Below are 20441 nucleotides of genomic sequence, written 5' to 3'. Positions count from 1 at the left end.
ATACCAATCAGAGTTCCAAAAAACTATTTTAATGACCTAGAAAAAATAACAACAAAGTTCATATGGAAAAACAAAAGGTCAAGAATTTCAAGGGAATTAATGAAAAAAAAATCAAATGAAGGTGGCTTAGCTGTACCAGATCTAAAATTATATTATAGAGCAGCAGTTACCAAAACTATTTGGTATTGGCTAAGGAATAGATTAGTTGATCAGTGGAATAGATTAGGTTCAAGGGATAAAACAGTCAACAAATATAGCAACCTAGTCTTTGACAAACCCAAAGATCCCAGCTTTTGGGATAAGAACTTACTGTTTGATAAAAATTGCTGGGAAAATTGGAAACTAATATGGCAGAAACTAGGCATTGATCCATACTTAACACCGTACACCAAGATAAGGTCAAAATGGGTTCATGACCTAGGCATAAAGAATGAAATTATTAATAAATTAGAGGAACACAGGATAGTTTACCTCTCAGACCTGTGGAAGGGGAAGGTCTTTATGACCAAAGCAGAACTAGAGATCATTACTGATCACAAAATAGAAAATTTCGATTATACCAAACTGAAAAGTTTTTGTACAAACAAAACTAATGCAGACAAGATTAGAAGGGAAGCAATAAACTGGGAAAATATTTTTACAGTCAAAGGTTCTGATAAAGGCCTCATTTCCAAAATATATAGAGAATTAACTCTAATTTATAAAAAATCAAGCCATTCTCCAATTGAAAAATGGTCAAAGGATATGAACAGACAATTCTCAGATGAAGAAATTGAAACTATTTCTAGTCATATGAAAAGATGCTCCAAGTCATTATTAATCAGAGAAATGCAAATTAAGACAACTCTAAGATACCACTACACACCTGTCAGATTGGCTAAGATGACAGGAAAAAATAATGATGATTGTTGGAGGGGATGTGGGAAAACTGGGACATTGATGCATTGTTGGTGGAGTTGTGAACGAATCCAACCATTTTGGAGAGTAGTTTGGAACTATGCTCAAAAAGTTATCAAACTGTGCATACCCTTTGATCCAGCAGTGTTACTACTGGGATTATATCCCAAAGAGATTATAAAGAAGGGAAAGGGACCTGTATGTGCATGAATGTTTGTGGCAGCCCTTTTTGTAGTGGCTAAAAACTGGAAACTGAATGGATGTCCATCAGTTGGAGAATGGCTGAATAAATTGTGGTATATGAATATTATGGAATATTACTGTTCTGTAAGAAATGACCAACAGGATGATTTCAGAAAGGCCTGGAGAGACTTAGACGAACTGATGCTGAATGAAATGAGCAGGACCAGGAGATCATTACATACTTCAACAACAATACTATATGATGACCAGTTCTGATGGACCAGGCCATCCTCAGCAACGAGATCAACCAAATCATTTCCAATGGAGCAGTAATGAACTGAACCAGCTATGCCCAGAAAAAGAACTCTGGGAGATGACTAAAAACCATTACATTCCCAATCCCTATATTTATGCACACCTTCATTTTTGATTTCCTTCACAAGCTAATTGTACAATATTTCAGAGTCTGATTCTTTTTGTACAGCAAAATAATGTTTTGGTCATGTATACTTATTGTGTATCTAATTTATATTTTAATATATTTAACATCTACTGGTCATCCTGCCATCTAGGGGAGGGGGTGGGGAGGTAAGAGGTGAAAAATTGGAACAAGAGGTTTGGCAATTGTTAATGCTGTAAAGTTACCCATGCATATATCCTGTAAATAAAAGGCTATTAAAAAAAAAAAAAAAAAAGAGAGAGAGAGAGAGAGCTAATAAAAATGCCCAGGATAGGGAGATGAAATAGCAAGGAGATCAGTGTCACAATATCATAGAGGATGTGGAAGGGAAATTTTCCAGGAAGTCTGTAAAAGAAAGAAGGTGTTGAGTTTAAATGCCAGAGAGAGTTTTATATTTCATTCTGGAGGTAACAGTGGATTGAATTCGGGGGGGATGACAATATGCAGACCTGTACTTTAGAAAGATGAATTTGATAGCTAAAGGGAGGGTAGATTAAAGCAGGAAGACATTTCATGCAGGGAAACCAACCCATGGGCTATTACAACAGTCCAGGTATGAAGTGATGAGGTTCTGCAATAGGTAGTGATAATGTCAGAGAGAAAAAGGAAGTGTTATATAAAAAGAAGTGTGTATAAGTGAAGTTATGAATGTAAAATGGACAGGACTTGGCTACAAATTAGGAATGAGAGATCAAAAAGAGTAAAGAGTCAAGAATTACAACTACATTGTGAATCTGGGTGATTGGATGATGTTGGTATCTTCCATGGTAACAGGAAAATGAGGAAGAAAGTTTTGAGGGAAAAGATACAAGTTTAGTTTTGGACATGAGTTTAATATGTCTATGAGACATCTGATTTGGGATGTCTAATAGGCACTTGGAGATTTAAGACAACACTTTAAAGGAAATTTTAGGGTTAGAGACGAATACATATAAAAACTAATTACTCAGGGATGATAATTGAATTTATAGGAGTTGTTGTTATCAAGTAAAATAGAGGGAGAAGAGAAGAGATCCTGGGACAAAGCCTTGGAAGGAACCTACAGATGAAGATCCAGATGAAGATCCAACAAAGGAGACTTAAGAAAAAGCAGTCAGATAGGTGGCATGAAAATCAGGGAAGAACAGGGTCAAGAAAGCCAAGAAAGAAGAAAGTGAAGGGCAATGTCAAATGCCATGGAGAGGTCAATAAAGAGGAAGACTGAGAAAAGGCCATTACATTTGGCAATTAATTGCCAATTGATAACTATAGAGAGTAGTTTTAGTTGAATGAAGAGATTGGAAATCAGACTACAGAATTAAAAAGAGAGTGAAGGGAAAGGAAATGGAGGTACAATTTGTAGATAGCTTTCTCAAGAAAATCAGCTGTAAAATGAGGAGAGATACAAGTTAATAGATAATGGGGATGGATGGATTAAGAGGGAATTTGAGGATGGACATATTTATAGGCAGTAGGTGTTGTGCCACAGTTCCCTTTTATTGTCCTGACTCAGTTTCCCAAAATTATCCTGCCTCAGTTTCCTTGAATTGTTACTAATTGCCTCAGTTCCTAATTGTTCTGCTCAACCCTGCAACACCACTCCTCCCTCCTAATCATCATGATCCAGATAAGAAGAAAGACCTTCTATCTTAGACATCATGGCCCCAGATCTTCCCTACTTATCAGAATCTGTCAGAACCCGATTGATAGTCCGTTCCAGCTCTCAGTGCTCTGACTCCACCCCCACCTTGGTCAACCCTCTGGTAGCTTGGAGCCACATGCAAATATATGTCATTGAGAACACACATTAGCTGCTGGATCCTGGATTCTTGGAGACAATAGTTTCATTCAGCCCTGGGACCAAATCATGGAACCATTTGGTCTCAGCACAATCTCTCCCTTTCAAATAAAACATTAAAAACTCTCTAATCTCTATCTTGCTTCAGTTTCTCCGGCATTACACAGGGAAGCAGCCAATAGACAAGGAGAGGTTGAAAATAAGGGAGAGGGGATAAATAAAGGGCAATCTGCTGGAGAAAACCAAGTGGAATGTGATCACTTGTATATGTAAAAGGGTTTCCTTTGACAAAGAGAAGGACTATTTCTTTATTTGAAAAAGAATTCTTGTTTGACAAGGATCCTTGTCTTATTTGAATTCTGTTTCTCCCAGTACACAGAAGTATGTTGTGCATACAATAGATACTTAATATTTGTTGTCGAAATTGAAGGAAAAAATATGACAGATCCAGTGATACTCTGGCAAAGAAAAGTTAGGAAACAGATACATGGAAAAAGGAAGACATCTTGTTACCCTGGAAACTTAAAAAAAAATAGCAAGCTGAAATTCGGTTTTGTAACCATTTCATGAGGCACAAAAGGAAGAAGTCAATCCAGAAAGTGCTTTTAGCTTAATGTATTTTATGTTTCTGTAAATGCCACCACTAATTACAATCCTTATTAGAAAAAACCCTATATGTGACTCTACTAAACATTCTTACCATTTTTGCCTGTGGCAGACACACTTCTCCTCATTTGAAGGGCCCAATTGACTCTCTTTATTGCTTCTATAAAGGGGAGAATGAAGGAACAACAGAAAGAAAAGGTCTCATAGTTATTAAAAATAATGTTGGTTTTCTCAGTTAACAATACAGTATATAAAGTGGCCTACTAATATCATAACACAGAAAGATCTATAAAGAAGTTTTATGAGTTATTATAAAATTGAATTTTATCCTTGATTCTAGCAAAAATCAGCTTCATATGTAGGTAGACAGCAATTTGTCTGGAAAAGGTTTGGGGGGACTTGTAATCTCGATATAAGTTGAGAGTGTGATAGAAAAGTCAGAAAAGTTAATGATATCCTAGGCTAAATTGAGAGACATAGCTTCTAGGAATAAGGAGGTGGTAAGTCCTGCTATATACTTTGCCTTAGTTAGACTACATCAGGAATATTTTGTTCAATCCTAGGTTCACAGTTTTAAAAGTATATGAATAAATTTATCTAGAGGAGACTAAGGTGGTTGTTGTTTTTTGTCCTTCATTCTTGGAGAGGATCAATGGCATCACGAGGGTGATGTCTAGATTTTCATGTGAACTGGATGCAACTAAGATAGTGAACAATCTCAAACTATGTCATGTGCAGATTGAAAAAACTGGGAATATTTAGCTTGGAAAAGTCTAGGGCTTGAGATAGAAGAATGATCTCTCTCTTCAAATAATGGAAGAACTGTCATCTGGAAGAGAAATTAAGATTTATGCCATTTGGTCATGGTGGTTGAAGTTGTTTTAAGGCAGATTTAGGCTTAATAAAAGGAATAGTTGGAACTATTTAAAGAATGAAACAGGCTGTACTGATTACTAGTGAGTTATTCTTCATTAGAGGTTGTTAAGCAGAGGTTGGATGACCAACCTCTTTTTCCCCCCCAGATACTTTGTAGTATGAATTCTTGTTTGAGCTCTGATTGAACTAGATGGCTTCTGAATTCTCTTCTAACTGAAATTCTATAATTAATTTCCCCGCTATGATTCTACAGTACATATTCTATGCTTTCAGGTTCCTCGACTTGACAAAACTGAGATTATAATGATTACTATCCACTGCATCTTCTTCATAAGTTCAATGGGGATAGTGAATTGGTTCATTTTCTTGCTCTTGTATAACCAGTGTTTAGACTAGTACCAAAAATACAGTCAGCACTTCATAAATTTCTGATTGACTGACTTTTAAAAAATGAAATTTCCAAGATGGACAGTTGTTATTACTCATATTTTCTATTTAGATGCTTCATTAGCTCTTTGGGGTATGGTTTTTTCATTAATTTAGATAAATGACAAAGAAAATCTAGGGAATCTGGAAGTTTCAAATACTGACTCTTAGCCTACACACTGTAAGTAAGTCATTTCTACAAAAGTAGAAATCTTTTACTCAGTAACAGAACTTGTTCAGTGAAGAAGTTAAAGTCCCACACTTGCACTGTTCTGAGAGTCTATGTAAAGCATTTATTATTGGCATGTGTCCTGCACTGATGATGCAGGGATATGGGATATACTGGCTGTCCTTTCTGCTCCATCAGCAAGGATCAGGTAACTGTTAATGCATCTTAATGTCTTAGGGTAAAAGTAGTGAAGAAATGAAAATCAATTTAATTCCTTAAGAAACTGAAAAAAAAATAACAAAAAAAATCTCATGGCTAGGCTGTGCACTTGTACCCTGCTCATTCCACTGTCTCTAGAGGGAACATTATTAGAGGATTTCCCAAACCTCAACCATGAGTTTGAAAGCTCAAAAAGTATTTAGGACCACCAGATGTGTTACAATCTCTAAACATAAGGATCGGCTCCAAGTATTACCTCTTTCCTCATCCCCACCCCCCCCCCCAATTACTCTGTATTTATTTGTTTTATTGATTTAATATATATTTATATTGATTTATCTTTATGTATTATTTAGCTCCTTGAGGGAAAAAACAGTCTCCTTTTTATCATTATATCCTTGCTGTCTCCACAGTGTTTCACATGCAGTAAATGAATAAATTAAATAACAAAGGTAAAGTTCCTTCAGATAAATAGCTGGAGAAGGTGACATGACTCAGTTGTCCATTCTCCATCATTACAACAAAAGCCTATTGCTCCTATTTAGTAAAGAAAGTCCCCCAGTGAATGTTGTTTCCTAATCAAGACATTTGTCCTGTTCTACAAATCCATAAAGGACCAAGGGTGATGGAACTACCCCAGAAGGACAACTAACAATTTTCCCAGTGTCATAAAAGGTATTCTATCCTTTCTTCAATTTTCCATGTGGAAGGAAGTACCTGTGAACTTCTCTAGAGGGCAGGAGGGAGGCAAAATGTTTAAATAACACTGAACTCAAAAGTTAGGAAATCAGGATTTGAGACCTGGTTCTCATAATTATTCATTATGTGAGGCAAGTCACTATTAGAGTCTCAGATTCCTAATCTGTAAAATGTAAAACTTCCTCCACAAAACTGTTTTAAGGATCAAATGAGGTAATAAATGTAAAATGCATTGCACACTTAAAGCATAACAGGGATGTAAATGACAGATTATGAAGGTTAGAAAAATTTGAGATATGAAGAGGACTTAGGTATCATCTAATATGATGGCCTCATTTTATAGATGAAGAAACTCATGCTCATGCTCAGACAGATAAGATGACCTGCTCAACTTTACATAATATGTGGAAGAGCTACAATTTGAATTCAGGACTTAACAACCATTCTAACACTCTTTCTACTCAAGAGTTCTATGAAATCTTGCCGACTGTCTTTTGGGTTGGTTTTGCAACTTTGTGTAGTAGGGATGCAGGAATGCATCCCAGGCCTCTGGATATAGAAGGATCTATTCTATTTTGAAAGGCATGAGGATAGAGTGGAAAAAACAATGGACTTCAAGGCAGAGGATACATGGGTTTGAATCTCACATGCAATTTACAACATTCCAAATCCCTTAATTCCCTTAATTGAAAAATGAGGATAATACTATAGACCACACAACACTGCACAATAATGTATGCAAATCTTAGGAGAACTATAGAAATGTCACTTATTCTTAGTACACTTACCTGTGGAAGGAACTGTATCAACAATACTAACTTCACACAGCCTTAGTCTGATGCATACACACTTATTCAAACCTGCCCTCAGTTCAAGAACAGATTGTGGCATGTTGTAGTAGAAGCAACACAGGATTTAAAGGCAGGAAATCTGAGTTCACATCTCACCTTTTCTCTTTACTATCTATGTGGCTTTAGGCAATGGACTGTCTTCCTATGCCTTATTCTTTTAATCTAAAATGGGATCTCTCAATCTCACAATACTTTCCATCCCACACAAAAACCATTTATTTCCTTTAATCATTGTTTTATAGATACTCTAGAACCTTGCTAGGTCCTCTTCCTTAGCACAAAAGTATAGTGGAAAGAAACAAAAATGACTCCACCATCAATTTAAGTTCAAGAATATCTCCCCCCCTCAATGAATCAAGAAACAAACCTCTTCAGCACAGGAAAAATGTTCTGAGAGTGTTTGTTTCCAAACCTTTTTTTTTATATATATATATAATTTTAAGTGTTCTACCTTCTTGATCGTCATCATGGAGAATGTATTCATCTGGCACATTGTCATTCTCTTGACTCCAAGAATGATGATATTTGCTCTCATGTAGCTGGGAGCGCAGGCCTTCCAACTCTGTTTGCAGCTCATCATTCCTGTCACTGAGATCCTATAAGGGACACAGCCAGACAAACTCAATACAACTTGCAGCAGTCAGATCACAGAATTAGACTTGGGAAATTACACCAGATACAAATAGGCCACAGGAAATTAGGATAAGGAAATTTACAGTTGAGGATGCACTGTGTAGTTCATGTATGTTTTTATATTTCTCAGGTGTTCTGCAGATAGTACCCCATAACATGAGCCAGATAAATTTCTAACTAGATTTTAAGTTCCAAGAGGAATAGTAACTTCATTGAGATCAGGAGTCATAACTTCAATTTCTTTAATATTTTTCCCATGGTACCAATAATAGTGTAATCTAGACAACAGGTAGGGACTCATATACTTAGTTGATTAATTTATCTATGTAACAAGAAATAAAGAAATGAAGTTAAAGATTTGGCAGCTTTTGAAATTGCAGGTACTCTGATCTATTAACCTGTAGTCAAAATTGAAATCTTTGACAATGACGTTTAAGTTGCTTATTCCTCCCAGTTGTAATTTGGTAGGAAAGATTTCAGTAGTTTTAAACAAAATAGGTTACCACATTCTCTACCCCTATTATCCAACACTCACAAAAATAGTTATGACAACAATATGTACAAATATTTATAAGGCTTCAAGAACAGTAGCAATTTTTAAGGACAGAGTCTTTAAAAGATATACCTAGGCTACAATGAAGCACAGAGAAAAAGACACTGGAATAATCAATTATAGCAAAAATACTCCACTCCATCTTTGTTGAGCTAGCTAGCCAGCATAATTAAATTTCAAGAAGCGAGTACAGAGATAGTTAAGGAAACAAGCAAGAATAATAGATTCCAGACAAATTGCAAGAAATCAAAGTTTGTAGATAACCTATAAGAATACTACATTGAATATTAAAACAAAAAATACGTATTTTATCTTCAAGTGACAATGGATTTCAAATTTTGCACTAAATAAAAGCTATAGACATATAGCTAAATCCAGTCAAAATTCAAAAGGAAGGAAAAGTTTCTTAAACTTAACTTGAGATTATCCCCATTTCTAATGACTTGCTCAAATAAGTTATAAGGAAAAAAGGATTTGGGGATGATTTTTTCAAACTTGCAAATCCATTAGTATTTGGAAGTTTAGAATTCATAACCAAGCTTACAGATAATTTTCATTTACATCTGTTTTTAGGTAAGTGCTCTTATTCTTATCCTCATTATTGAAAACATTTAATGTTTGCTGAATTGAGTATTTCAAATATAATGGTGACATGTAAATTTCTTGAGGGGAAGAAGGATCTTGCTTGTGTTCAGGAACTTCTCAGGCTACCGAAATCTTAAGATCCTCCCAGAGAGAAATCTTCCCACCCAGATCCCTTTGAGGAAAGACCAATTGATGCACATACAAGGCTGAAAGAGAAAAAGTTTAATTAGCCATCCTGGCTGCTGGACATTTGGGTGGAACAACTCTATAGAACATAAGGAAATAACATACATAGAGTTTTATACAGCTTTAGTGAAAAAGAAATTATCAGGTGAAGTTGTTCAATCATTTTCCTCTTTTTTTTTTTTTTTTTTTGCTAAGTAGGACAGGTCATCAGGTGATTTTGGGAGAGGGGAAATGTCTTAACTTTGAAGTAACCTTGAAAGAAATCCAAAATCTGCTCTGTTCTGTAATCTCCTCAGAATATCTGAGATGAGATGAAATCAGACTGAGATTTTGTCTTTATTTACCCCGTCCTGAAGGCTACATTTCTTAACTTCTAAAGCTACTATTTCTAGGGAGATATTCCCCAAAACTCACAACACATATTTCATACATTTCCTCCACACTTACATACATTTGTATTTCCAGTCCTTTAGCACAGTGTCCAGTATTTACTAGGTGCTTAAGAAATGCTTTTTCATTCATTCATTGTGGCTATCCTAAGGGAAAATTTTTTTCTCCACCACTGGTGGGTATTCATCCTATCTTTTCTAAGAAAACCAATGACATCACAATGATATCTCGATTTGTATGTGGATTGGATCAGGAAGTTTTATTGTGGGTATCAAAAATTTTTCCTGAGTGACAAGTAAACCAGCCAGATGGTCCTGGGTTTAGAGTCCTGACCTCTCTTCTAGCTTTTTTTTTTTTTTTTTTTTTAATAGCTACCAGTGTAAAACAAATCATTTAAGAAAGAGATAAAGGGATTCAAATAACAGGAAAATAAATTACTTCCTGAGGGAATTCTGAAACACTGCAGGATTGGCAGCTGAAAGGAAATGAAATAACCACCTAGATTGAACTACAGGTTTGGTGGAGGCACAGTAGACTCTATCTAGTAGAGTAATCTAAATCTAGAAAAATTAAAATAGATTCTGTGATTGGGAACCACAAGACTTTCTGTAGAATTTAAATGGAGAAAGAAGAAAAGAAAATTAGTTCAAAACTTGATAATAAGAAAGTTTATAATATAAAAAATTAATAATAAGGGGAAAGTACTAAGATAACTATGAGAGGACAAAACATGTAGGACTGACTAGTCAGGATCTCTGTTCTTTCTTATCCTCTGGTTATAATACATCTACCTTGAAGGTCAGTTTGAATTATTACATCAACTGGATATTGAACAAGCTTCTTAATCTGGATGAACTTTAGAAACTGATAACTGTATTTCAAAATAATTGGTTTTCTTTGCAAAATTCTGTATTACATTTTATACATTTAAATACTTTATTCTGAGAAGGGATCCATAAATTTACCAGAATTACACACACACACACACACACACACACACACACACACACACACTCTTTAGGAAAAGGGAAGAGGAGATGGAAAACACAGCAGTTTCCAAAGGAGAAGTAATGCAACAAAATGGAAAACATTTCTTCTGAAGATTTAGTGACAAATTTTCAACAATCCAAAATAAGTACCCTTTTTAAACCAAATTTGGAATGAGTCATGGATAAATCATATCAAGGGAAGGAACAATTCATCTATGAGTCACTTTCCAGGAAAACAAAACAAAACAAAACTAGCATAGTCAAAGTCAGAATAGTAATTTCACAAATGCTCAAACTAAGGAACTGTTTTCAAGTCAGAGAGGAAATCAATCCCACTTTTTAATAAATTTCCAGTCTAGCTTATTCTCTATCCCATCACCTTTACCTTCATTTTCCCATCCCTAAACACACAAACACAAACACACACACACACAAGCAAATTTTAAAAGTTAGACTACTGGGGCAGCTAGGTGGTGCAGAGGATAGAGCACCAGTCCTGAAGTCAGGAAGACCTGAGTTCAAATCTGAACTCAGGCACTTAATGGAATAATTGTGTGACCCTGGGAAAGTTATTTAGGCCCAATTGCCTCAGAAAAGAAAATGGGCTAGTAAGTTATTTATTTAATATAATTTTCAAAAGACAAATACAAATATTCCATAGGAAAAAATGCTTATACACACATCCTCACAGTGTGTGGAGCTATATTGCTGAAACAAGTCAACATGCAAAGATGAAAGGGGTGAGAAACAAGTCAACATGCACACACTTCAGAATGATTGCAAGGGCTCACCTTTACTCTCTAGTATTTTCGAAGGGAAGTCAAAACAGCACCAAAGTGGTTTTTGTTTGTTTTTAGATCAGAAGGGGAAAATGAAAAGCAGAATGTTGATAATACTTTATTAATAAAAAGCCTTAAAAAGATTCAAACTAAATTAAAATAATATTGGTTATTGCAGTGACCCTTTCGTTTATAGTTTCTTTATTCTTCCAATATTAAGTGTTCTTTCTCCCAGTACAACAAATAAATCATGTAAAATTATTTTATAGTATTCACTGACATTTAACAATGAAAACACTAACAAAAATAACTATAGATGAGGTTATAATTAATCTACCTCAAAGCTAGATGGAGATAGATAAATATGAATGTTAAAGGGAATTAGAGGCAAGCAACTATCATTGCTGAGTTAAGGGAGGGGAAAAGGAAGGAAGGAATTAGGTACACAGGAGATGACTGCACTTAGAAGTATTAAGTTAACAGCCCATAACCATGCATCTGGAATTAGTTGTATTTTAAGATGGAAAATTTTATTTTATTTTTTTTAAGATGGTTAATTTAAACCACAGCTATGTACTTTTAAGGTGCTAGATCTGTTCCCAAGAAGCTAGATGTAAATCAGATTTCAATAAATTGAATCATTTAAAATTTCCTAAAGGAAGATAATAAAGAAACTTCATGGTAATTATTTTTTTGTAAAGAGAAAAAATCTATAATATTAATAATCAGGCTGGTAAATAAATGTAGTGCTGGACCTGGAGTCAGGAAGACAAACTTTCCTGAGTTTAAATCTGGACTCAGATTAGCTATGTGATTCTAGGCAAGTCACTTACTATTTGCCTCAGTTTCCTCATCTGTAAAATATAATGGAGAAGGAAATGGCAATTTTCTCCAGTAAGAAAATTCCAAATGGGATCACAAAGAGTCAGACACAACTAAAAAAATGGCTGAAGAATAGCATTTATTTCAAATATATAGATTTTTGTATACTAGATTTTCCTAAAATGAGATATTTCTGCATTATTTGTATAATACAACTAGGTTGGGGGAAAGAAGAAGGAAAGAAGGAAGGAGGGAAGGAAGGAAGGAAGGAAGGAAGGAAGGAAGGGAAGAAGGAAGGAAGGAAGGAAGGAAACAGCACCAGGAACATGAATGGCAATTAATAAATGTTTATTGACTGACTAACATTAGCTGTACATTATGAAGTTATATTAAATTGAACTGAAATTAATATAATTTGCCATAATTCTGGAATTATTGCTATCATTAGCTATTACTTAATAAGTTTCTATTTTTGTTATTCCATATTCCTGTGGTACTAAATTCAGGCAAGAAAAGAGGAAAAATGAGCTGCCACTGTGGCAGCAGTCTGCTCATATATTGTTGATACAGAGATGTCAATTCATCCAGCCTTTTGACATTTAACTAAAAAAGGTCAAAGACAAAAAGGTCACATATATACTAAAATAATCAAAGAAGCACCTTTGGTGGTATTAAAGAACTGAAAACAGAGTAGGTGCCCATTGGCTAGGAAATAGATTAATAAATTTTGATACATAAACAAAATGTAATATTGTACCATAAAAAATGAATATTAAGAATCATGGGAAAACTTATATAAACTGATACTATAATGCTGGAGAAACTGAAACAAGATAGAGATTAGAGAGTTTTTAATGTTTTTAGGTACAATGCTTTTAGGTACAATGGATATTTTTATTGTTTTGTTGAATTTTTTTAAAGATAATCGTTGTTACAAAGAAAGTCTTACTGACTAGGAAGGAAAGGAACATATTCAGAAATGAATGTCATAAAATAAAATGAATTCATTTTAAAAATTAGAAACTTATAATAAAAAAGAAAAATAGTAGTGGTGGAGCAATTCAGTGCCACATATTCATAGCATTTTAACCTTAAAAGGGACTATTGAGGTCATCTTGTCTAAACCCAATTATTTATGGATGAGAAAATAGGTCTGAGGAACCATTAATTGGTTAAATCTTGGGACTAGATCCCAGAGTCCCTAGCTCTTAATCCAAAGCATTTTATACTCCACCCTTCTGTCTCTCAGAAAAAAAATAATCATACTGAAGTGGTACAATCCTTAGGAATGTTGTCATAATAATCCCCAGACTAGCTGGTATTCCAATTGATGTAGAGGAAACCCCAATAGTAAAGAGCTTAATACTTTTCAAGAAACCCCAGGCCACTGGCCTTGGGAATAATATGTTACTATAGGAATGTAGTTATTGGGAATGATGTGACAACCTTGAAGAATATGTGTGAAAGAAAGGGAACTGAGCCTGATATCTTTATTTCACCAAACTATTCTTCAAGGATATCTGATTTGTCATCCAAAAGTCTAGGCTGCTATCCTGCACCCAGACTCAGACAATGAGCACTTCTTAGTTTCATGAAAGAAAGGGGGCTTGTTGTTAGTCTCCATTACTAAACTTCCTGCCAAGAGAATAGAATTTTTGGACCTAAAATCAACATAACCTGGTACAAATGGTTACCAGTAGCAATCCTCATTCAGTTATATCTAATGAATTCTAGTGACATATAGCTATTGACAGTCTTTACTTTCACTTTGTAAAGTCTCTGTTTTAAAAGTATTTCTGTAAATTTTTAACTTTATTGTATACTCTGAAAGACCTACCGGTCCTCTTCTACCTTTTTGAGGAGGAAGTGTTCATCTTTTTACATCTGTCTTAAGGTGATGAGTCTTGTATTTCATGAACTCTGCAGAGATTTTTGTTTGAACATTCAGCCCCATTGGCTTCCATGTGACCAAGTCAAAGGATACAATAAGAGGATGATTGCACAGGTGTTAATTGCTCTAAATGTATTCTTCCCACTAATCTTTGACCTTGAATACTATGCCAACTAATCTCTAAACACATATAGTTCAGCTTTCTCCTTGATACCCTTTTTTAAGGAAAAAATTTAATATTTTGTTTCTCAAATTACAGGTAAATTTTTTTTAACATGCTTTCTTTTAATTGCATTCCAAATTCCCTCCTTCCCTTCCCTCTTTCTTGAGAAGACGTCTTTTAAAAAAAAAAAAAAAGATTATACGTGTATAATCATGAAAAACATTTTCATCTTAACTACTTTGTAAAACAAAGACAAAAAAAGAGAAAGTTTTTTTTAAAAAAGCAGATTGAAGCCCACTTTCTAAAGTTTATTCTAAAGTTTATTTTTCTTTATTTTTTCCTTGATAACCTTTTAATAATGATGTGGACTTTGAACTTATTCTCTTCCCATATCAGGAAAAAACCCATCCAGCTGTTATTATGCATAACCAAGTTCCAGACTATCCTGTTTGCATACAGTGCTATGAGAATAGAACTCTTTATCAACCTCCAGTGTCTATCCCTCCAAACTCTGGTTATCTTTAAGCAACCTTTTAGATTTTGATTAGGCTTTTATACAGATTTGGGACCTGGTGTGCCAGGTATTCCATTCCTCCTTAATTCCTCCCCCTGAGCTACCAAATTCTTCCCTAATACTTCCTCCTCCTCTCCAGAGAAATTCCCAAAGTTATATTTCCCCTATAAAAGATGTGCTCATGATGAAGATCTTTACTGTCCTTTTCAGGATTAAGTTTTCTATGAGGTAGTGTTTCTCTCTCTTTCTCTGTGCCTTTCTCTCTCCCTTCTCATAATGTCTTCCCTTTAAAGTAGTCTTTCTCTTTGTTATAGCTAAGTCTGGTGAGCCTGCTATACTCCTATATGGATTTAACCTGTCATTCAATGACATATTCATGACTTCATGGCATATTCCTTTAATGGATTCTTCTAGACTCCTTTCCTTGGTAACCCTATTGTGCTCCAAAATCTATTTCATATTGACCACTCCTGTTGCTTATTTTACATTTTCATTTTGTCTGTAACCTCTTCTCTTAAATAAATGTCCCTTTTGGCAAAGAGAATGGCCATTATGAATTTGTCACATGTTTATTTTTAACTAGGAATTGCTGCCCTGCTCTCATCAGCAATACTAATTAACATTTATATAGAACTAAAAGGTTTGCAAATTGCTTTTCAAATATTATCTCATATCTTCAATTCAACTTTGGGAGACATCTGCTATTATATTGCCATTTTATAGATGAAGAAACTGTAGCAAGCAGAGATTAACTAATTTCCCAAATACATAAAATAAATGTTTAATCCAAATTTTGACTCAGGTCTTCCTGATTCCAGGTCCAGTGCTCTATTCTTGTACCACCTATCTGCAAAATCTTCAGTTTCTTCATTTAACATAAACAGTTCTGTCATTCATAATATTACACACAAATTCTTTTTTTGATCCAATTTCTGTTTTCACTATATTGAACTTCCAACTTAAGAGTGGAGGAAATTTTCTATATCCTCTTTTTCTAAGATCTCTCACTTTCTAATTTTTTTGCTTCTCAAACTGTTTCTTTTTTTGTTAGATATACAATTGTTCTGTTTCTTTCATTGCTTTTCCCCCCTTGTATCAACTTAATCTTTTGACTTCTGTTTTTCATGGTGGATCAAAGATGTGAAAATTTGTGATATACTTTTATTTTTCTAGATGATATCCCATAGGTTTCTTTTTCATTATTTGAAATTGGTGTATATATATGGTGTTCCAATTTACCACTGTTTGTTGTTGTTTTTCAGTAATACTCAATCTTTGTGATCCCATTTAGTATTTTTCTGGAAAAGATACCATTTATTTCTTCATTTCATTTTTACAGATGAGGAAACTGAGGCAAACAGGGTTAACTGACTTGCCCAGCATTATACAGCTAGTAAATGTCTGAGGCTACATTTAGACACGTCTTTGTGACTTCAGAACTAGCTCTCTACTATTCCATCTAGCTGCCTTCTATTATGCGTATCAGCTAGATATTGATTTAATCTTTCAAAGTTTTTCTCTATATCTTCAATTGTTTTCCTAAATTGCTAGTATTTATATCCTATCCTAAGAACAGTTCCCAGGAAATATCACCTTTCTTTTTTTTCCCTTTTTGATGCAATCAGAGTTGTGATTTGTCCAAGGTCACACAACAAGTATCTGAGATCAAATTTGAACTCAAGTTCTAACTTCAGGGCAATGCTCTATCCACTGTGCCGCATAGCTGCCCGTACCTTTTCTCTTAAGCTCCTTAACATTGCAATGACCACAGCTATATTTTTCAGTTATATTAATAGCTATACTGTTGCATGCAGGTTATGAAATGTTTTTATATTACAGGAGAATGCATTTATTCATGCCAGCTTTTTTGATTTATTTTATTTTGATATAATTGGTCTGTTATTTTAATTCATTCCATGGAACTCAAAAAGGGATTTTTAAAATTCCATTCTAAGTCTGCCCATATTTTTTTTCAAAATTACTTGAGACTTCAACATTATTTTTGCTGTCTATTTCATTCCTTGTTGGTACTTCTGGAATTTGCATTAAGTGTTCTTATGTTAAATATACATTTTCAGAATCTTCAGAATTTTAGGCTTTTCCCCTTTCAGATTAAAGTAATTTCTCAATTTCTGTTTTTATTTTACTTAATCTGGGCTATACAGGATGTTATTTTTTACAATGACCCTACATGGATCCAGTGAGTTAAAGTTAAGAATATCATTGACAAAAAAGCAGTATAAAATTCTTGCATATAACTGTTAGTATGTTTCCATTTTTGTTGTGATTTAGTACTGATGAATAATAAGAGAACTCTTATTCTCTTCTATTATGTTATTATCTATATTATATAGAACATTATTATTGTCTATAAGAGTTCTCTTATTTTCATTCCTATGGCTGATGTTTCAAGGTTCTTCTAAGCTTTTACAGCTATTACAGCAGTCTCAAGTATAATGGAAATTAAAAGTTTGTTTTTTGGAGCAATTTATCCCATTCCCCTCATGACATGGATAATAAATAGTTTTGGACTTGGAAGGAGATATTTTAAAATTATTATTATAACAGCAATCTTAATAGTTCAAGAATTTCGTTCTTATTGAATTGTTTTATAGTCATGTCTGACCCTTAACAACTCCTTGGGGTTTTCTTGGCAGAGATTCTAAAGCAGTTTGCCATTTCCTTTTCTAGCTCATTGTACAGAGGAGGAAACTGAGGCAAATGGCGTTAAGTGATTTGCCCAGGTTCCACAACTAGTAAGTGTCTGGGGCTGAATTTAAATTCAGAAAGATGAGTCTTTCTGACCCTAGACTTAGTATTCTATCCACAGAGTCACCTAACTGACCTATTAAGAATTTTACCCATATTCTAGAGACTGACTATATAGAGGACTGACTATATAGTTTTTAGAGTGCTAAGACTCCTTTAATTATCACCTTGTGAGAATGTTTGTAAAGCACTATGCAAACCTTAAACCACCATTTGTTGTTCAGTCACTTTTAGTCATGTCTGATTCTTCCTGATCTCATTTGGGCAAAGACATGGGAGTAGTTTGCTGTTTCCTTTTCCAGCTCATTTTACAGATTAGGAAACTGAGGCAAACAACATCGCATGACTTGCCCAGGGTCACAGAGCTAGTAAATGTCTGAGGCCAGATTTGTATTCAGGAAGTTTTCCTGAATCCAGGCCCAGGGCTTTATCCATTGTGCCATCCAGCAGCACTTATAACACCATATAAATGCTATTACTATTATTATTTTCAATAATAATAATGATCATGATCATGAAAATAATAATATATCAAAGTGAGGAATAGAGGAAGGCTTCTGATTCCAGCATCTAGATTTAATCCAAATCTAAGGAATCTTAGCTCTGATGCCTCTTGGTTGGGCATGGAAAAACTTCAGGAGGAAACACATTCCTAACTGACAAAGAGAATCATCAATAATAATATGGTCCTACAAAGGATGGAAAATGCCATCAACATTCAGAGAAAGAATTATGGAGACTGGATGTGGATCAAAGCATACTATTTTCATTTTTTTGGTTATTTTTTCTTTCTTATGGTTTTTCCATTTTGTTTTGATTTTTCCTTCACAAAATGACTAATGTGGAAATATAATGAATATGATTGTACATGTATAATTTACATCAGATTGCTTGCTGTCTTAAAGAGGAAGGAAGTAAAGGATGAAGGGAGAAAAAAACCTGGAACTCAAAATCTTACAAAAGTGAATGTTGAAAACTACCCTTACATGTAATTGGAAAAAACAAAATAACTATTAAGTGAAAAAAAAATTTTTTTTAAATATTGTCTTAACTGGTAACAGAAGAAAGGGGAGTTTCCAGCACTTTTATATTACTTATCACTGGTGGCCAGCTAAGTATGCTATTGCCTATAATCTTTAACTGGCAGTTGGTGGGATGCTGTCTTAGAAGAGATCTGCAGCCCACTTCTAAGAGCACAGAATTATGTTACCACAAGGGCTTGAGAAACATGGAAGTTTAAGAGAAGCATACAGGATTAGAAGATACAGAAAGCTTTTTGCCCAAGAAACAAAAATGTTCTCTACCAGCTCCAAACAAAAAAAAAAAAATTAAAATAGAAATTACATGTCTCCTCTGTTTCCATTAAATTAAAAAGAAAAGGTACATGGCTTCCCAACAGCCAGAGAGAGAAAACTTCTCAGAATTTTTGCAAAAGGTTTTTCTACAGGTACATACATACCCTGCATTTGAGTTCATATTCTTTAACAACTTCTGCAAACCGTTCTTCCTGACTGAATAGCTCAGGGTTGTGTGGCTCCAGCTGCAAATTCAATGGATAAAATTCTTATTATCCTCAACTAGAAGATGCAAATAACATGAAGAAAACAAGATCCCTTCCCAAATGTAGATGAAATAAAGGGGAAAAAAAGACCAGTCTCTTAGCCTGCTTCACTTCTGTGGCAACTCAAATAAAAATGGATACCACTAAACTCCATATACTTATAAGATCCACTAAAAAAATTGACATTATTTATATTTTATCATATTATTATTTATTTTGATAAATATTCCCCAATTACATTTTAATCTGGTTCTGGCCACATTTAGGAGTATTGTGGAAAACATAAACAGGCCATATGTTTAATGATGGCAGATTTTTGCTCTAACCCATCATCAAGCCTCAAAACTACAGTAACTGGCTATAACTCTTCCAAATGAAGTCCTATAGATTAGAGCTCCTTTCTTGCTCCCTTTTTTGCCTGAAAAATTTTTATGTGACCCCAGCTATTTAGATATACAAAATAGGAATATAAATCAAACATTTGCTGATAATAAACTATAATCTCACAACCTCCATATTCAGTTAGAAGACTTCATATGGGGTTACGACCCACAGTGTTAGAAGTTGGGCAGTATAATCTGCCTTGACTTAAAGAAATTATCTGACACTCCATCAATACCTTGAGTATATCTGTCTACAAACAAAATTGAAGGGAACTGAATAATAAAGGACATGTGATCCTAAGAAGAAAAGGAAGCATTTCTAGTCCCAAGACTTGTGGTACAGCTGGGCAAGGAATGGAACAGTAACTTGTTTTACTGGAACCACACCCAAGCCATCTGTAAAAGGTTCTTTGACAACTAGGGTTTTTGCCAGAGACAATTTAGCACAGATTTGTCCCCCCAATACAGATCCTGGATTCCCACTGCACAGAGACTCATTTACAGTTAAAAGAAATGGTCACATCAACTTTCTCAAATTAGCAGACTGTTCTGCTTGGAGTCTGGGATGAAAAGACATGAGATTGCCAGAGGGATCTGATTTCTTTCCAATCATCTTACGGTAACAATATTTACCTGCTCTGTAGCAAGCTGGGCCTCTAAAATCCTATTTTCTACAGGAAATCTTTCCCAACCACTTTTAATTCTAGCAGCTTCCTTCTGTTTTTTCTGTTTGTCCTGTATATATCTCATTTGTGCATATTTGCTTGCTTGTTTCTCTCCTTTCCCCACCCCCATAAGCTCCTTGAGGGCCGGAAAAATCTTTTGTATCTAACTCACAGTAGCTGCTCCATAAATGCTTTTTTTCTTTGCTTATTATGTAGGGTACAAATATGTCTGAAAGTGCCTTCTCACTTCCAGGTTTCACTTTCCCAAAGTGGGGGAAAAAAAAAAAAAAAAGCAAAATCCTGCCATTATATGAGGTTATACTATGGCTGTTAATAAATGTTTGTGAACATTTACCAACCCTAATTTGTCTCTTCAAATTTCTGAAATGAAATGT

At 34.5% G+C, this 20441-nt stretch overlaps 1 protein-coding gene across 4 annotated transcripts in view; it reads right to left on the bottom strand.

Moving 5' to 3' along the window:
* Positions 1-20441, bottom strand: part of NINL (ninein like) — a 153475-nt gene that overhangs the window by 35988 nt on the left and 97046 nt on the right. For 3 of the 4 annotated variants that reach the window (XM_023494828.2, XM_023494830.2, XM_023494829.2), the window contains exons 14-16: positions 18897-18977; positions 7615-7759; positions 4018-4083 (exon numbers count right to left, since the gene is read on the bottom strand). In XM_023494828.2, coding sequence (XP_023350596.1) covers positions 4018-4083; positions 7615-7759; positions 18897-18977 — 292 coding nt within the window. The remainder of the gene's footprint in view (positions 1-4017; positions 4084-7614; positions 7760-18896; positions 18978-20441) is intronic. The other variant, XM_031951004.1, reaches the window with a different exon arrangement.

The sequence above is a fragment of the Sarcophilus harrisii genome, chromosome 2 (genome assembly GCF_902635505.1).
Source record: "Sarcophilus harrisii chromosome 2, mSarHar1.11, whole genome shotgun sequence".
Classification (NCBI taxonomy): domain Eukaryota; kingdom Metazoa; phylum Chordata; class Mammalia; order Dasyuromorphia; family Dasyuridae; genus Sarcophilus; species Sarcophilus harrisii.
The sequence above is the reverse complement of the archived record's forward strand: the minus strand, read 5'-3'. Positions and strand labels throughout refer to the sequence as shown.